Source organism: Tupaia chinensis, unplaced genomic scaffold (genome assembly GCF_000334495.1).
Source record: "Tupaia chinensis unplaced genomic scaffold, TupChi_1.0 Scaffold000238_1, whole genome shotgun sequence".
Taxonomy (NCBI): Eukaryota; Metazoa; Chordata; class Mammalia; order Scandentia; family Tupaiidae; genus Tupaia; species Tupaia belangeri.
In genome coordinates, this window is record NW_006159716.1 from 9,162,942 (window position 1) to 9,166,253 (window position 3,312).

General features: G+C 57.0%; 1 protein-coding gene across 1 annotated transcript in view; it reads right to left on the reverse strand.

Annotated features, from left to right (window-relative positions):
- The window catches only part of MAPK13 (mitogen-activated protein kinase 13), a 16,204-nt gene that overhangs the window by 9,399 nt on the left and 3,493 nt on the right, over positions 1-3,312 (reverse strand). The window contains exon 2 of the mRNA XM_006148675.3: positions 57-167. Coding sequence (XP_006148737.1) covers positions 57-167 — 111 coding nt within the window. The remainder of the gene's footprint in view (positions 1-56; positions 168-3,312) is intronic.

The window sequence follows — 3,312 nt, forward strand, 5'->3', positions numbered from 1 at the left end:
GCGTGCGCGCCCCCGCGCGCCCCCGCGCTGGCCCCGCGCTGGCCCGGGGGTCTCACCACACAGAGCCATAGGCCCCGCTGCCGACGTGCGTCGGGGACGCGTAGGTCTTGGGCAGCTCCCAGGCGGTCTTGTTGACGTCCTCGCCTGGGGATCCCGGTCCGGGCTTCCTGCCGGAATGGGGTGGGGGCTGGCAGCCCTATGGAGGAGGGAAAGACTGGGCCTCCCGCCTGCCTCCGACCCTGGTGTCTGTTGGAAGAGCTCTACGGGGACTTAGAAACTAACACAATGCTACGACCTGTTATGGAAAATTTCAAACATATATCAAAGTAGACAGCAGGGCCGGTGCCTGTCACACTTGAATGTGCACACGAATGCCCTGGGAACTTTATTAAAAATGCAGATTCTGGCTCAGGAGGTCTGGGATGGAGCCAAGAGTTTGCAATCCTCAGCAGCCCGCAGGCTCAGAGAACCTCAGAAAGCCAGGCCCCCATTCCTCTGCTGCAGCACCCACATCCACTCACAGCCAGCTTTATTTCGCCTACATTCTTCTGCCCAACCCCTGGATATCATATAAATTCATCGACAAATATTTTGCATCTCTCTCTAGAAGAGGATTAAAAAAAAAAAAACCAAAATCCGTAACCACGGCACCATTCTTTTACACCTAAAGTTAACAGCGCTAATTCGGTTAGACCAAGAATCCATGCAGGTTCTAATGTCCAGCTTTGGACACGGGTTTGCCAGCTTCCTAATGCCTATACAGGAATGCAAAGCTCCATCTGCCACCTGTCTGGTGAGGCTGTACTCAAATTACAGGTGCCCCTGGGGAGCAGAGTGAGGGGCAGACAACGGCTGTGAGGGCTCTGGGTGCCAGCCTGACTCGTCTGACCCTCCTCTGGCCTGGGGACGTGGCTGTGGAAGGGGTGAGTACCACTCTTTTCACTATGACGAGGGGAGAGAGGGGCCCAGGCCACCGCAGGGCAGTCCCAGTGCGCTCCTGAGCTGCACCTGTGTGGAGGGTGCTCATTCAAGTTCCAGGTCTCCGTGCACACGTGATCCACACTGGCCGAGGCAAAGGGTAGACTGTGGCATGGTGGTGCCTCTCGCTCTCTGTCTCAGAAGAAATAAACAAAGAGACTGGGAGAAAAAAAAAGGGGAGGGGGAGGAACAAGGTGTCTTGAACAGGCAAGGGCAACAGCACGCTGGCGGCTCGGACTGGGGCACCTGCAGACGCCCTCTCTGCAGACCCACAGCCCCTCCCCCTGCAGCCCTGCAGCAACAGGCACAGCCCAGAAGACCATTTCAGGGTGGGAGAGAACAGAGATCCCACTGAAATGCCAGAGAGCTTACTGTGACCAAGGAACCTATGCGTCTCCAGCACACAGTAGGATACCATGAAATGTACTTAGAGTGAATGCCAGAGTTGGCCCATCGGAACTGAAAACACGGTGTTTGGCATGTGCCGGTCATTACGCTGTGTTCTACGCCTGGAGAGAGGCCGATGAGTCAGTATTCTTATTATCCTCATTTACAGAGGAGGAACCGGAAGTACAGAGAGGTTAAGTCATTTGCCGAGTGTCACACAGCTGGTAAGGACCAGAGCTGGGGGAAGAGGCTAGTACAGCCTCGCTCGAGAGTCCACGCTCCTGGCTGTGAGGCGTGGGGTGTCTGGGAGCTGAGACGCTGCTCCCCAGAGGGCGTGGCCTGCGAGTCAGGCGATCACTTCACCCAGGCCACAGGAAGGCGTCTGCTGCCGAGCCTGGTCTCCTTGCCTGCGCATCTGACACAGTTCCTGTCCTTTTCTCTGCCCCACTCCCCACTCGGGCCCTGACACCCTGTGGGAGAGAAGGGGCTACGTGCCCGGCGGGGCTGCAGGAGTTTAGGACCTGTGGGGTCGGAGGTGCTGGTCGAACGTACCCTACGTCTGAAGTTCCTGATTCAGGGTCCTCAAAGCCAGATTTTAGGCACAGGCAAGACAGTCGTCCCAGAGATGCGGGTTTCCTTGTGGGTTGAGGGTCCGTAGGGAGAGGGCCTCTTAGCTGTGTGTCTTGTGCACCTGAGCAGGGCAGAGGTGAGCAGGGGAGGTGAGAAATCCCAGGGAGGCACTCACTGCCCTGTGGGTGTGAGCCTTGGACCAAGCAGGCCAATCTGGCTGTGGCTCCAGAGGCCTCTTGAGCAAATGTCAGGAAGTGACTCAGGCCTCAGCACTGCCCTCAATGACCCCCCACCTTGGTCTGGCGGGGGCCATGTTTAGTCAGCAGTTGGGCAGCCTGGAGGGAAGAGCCGTGGAGGACCCAGCCGGGAAGAATCAGAGGGGAGAGGTCCGAGGCCCTGTACTCTTCTCCTCCCTAGCACTGCCCCAGTGCTACCGTGAGGGTCTCTGTCCCGGAAGAGGGAGGTGAGAATGAAGGAAACCATCTTTAGAGTGAGGCCTGAATTTCCATCCCAGCTCTGTCAACACCCACGGCGTGACTTTAGGCATGGTTCCTTCCCCTCTCTGAGCTTCAGTGTCCTCCCTGTAACAACACGGGGATGATATTAAAGTAGGACAAGTACGTTTAGGCTTAAGAAGGCATTGTTCCAAGTATGGTTATCACCACGACCTGGTGAGTAAGGGACTCGGAATGCCTCCAGCCAGAGGTCATCAGAAACACCCGCGGGTGAACAGGTTGAGGTTATTATTCGTGGCAGCAGGGAACGCACACACCGTGGGCTCGTGGGGCGTCTAGGGAAGAGGGCGCTTGTGTTAGGTGATTTGGGCATTGCTCTGGGTTAGCTGGTGTCAAGAAGTGGAGATAATTCTATGACTGGGCACCTTAAGCAATTCCACCGAGGAGGGGAGGAGATGAGGGTGAGGCAAAGCCACAACTGGGGAAGAAGCAGCCTCCACTCAGACGAGCTACGCCGGGAGACGTTTGGTGTTTTGTGTGGCTTGGACAATGTTTGTGTTTTGTCTGTGTTCAGATATGATTACGGAGTAGTCCGGCTTTGGTCTGGATCCATCTGGTCGCAGATGGCCTCTTCCGACGCTGTCTGTGAGGTCGTGTGCAACGGAAGCACACCACGGCCAGGCTGTGCCAGGCCAGCTCTGAGCAACCCAGTCCTGCCTGATGGGACCGGGCAGCTTGCAGGTGCCAGGGCTGCTTCGGTCTGTCCTGACACCGTTGTTTCCTGGACAGGTTAAGTCACCCAGAACTGAGAAGGAGGCGGACATGGCCTTCAAACCCGGTGCCTGACTCCAGAGTCTGCAAGTTTAGCTGCCAGGAGGGATGTCTGGCCCCCAGCCTGTCTGAGAAGTGGCTGGCCACGAGG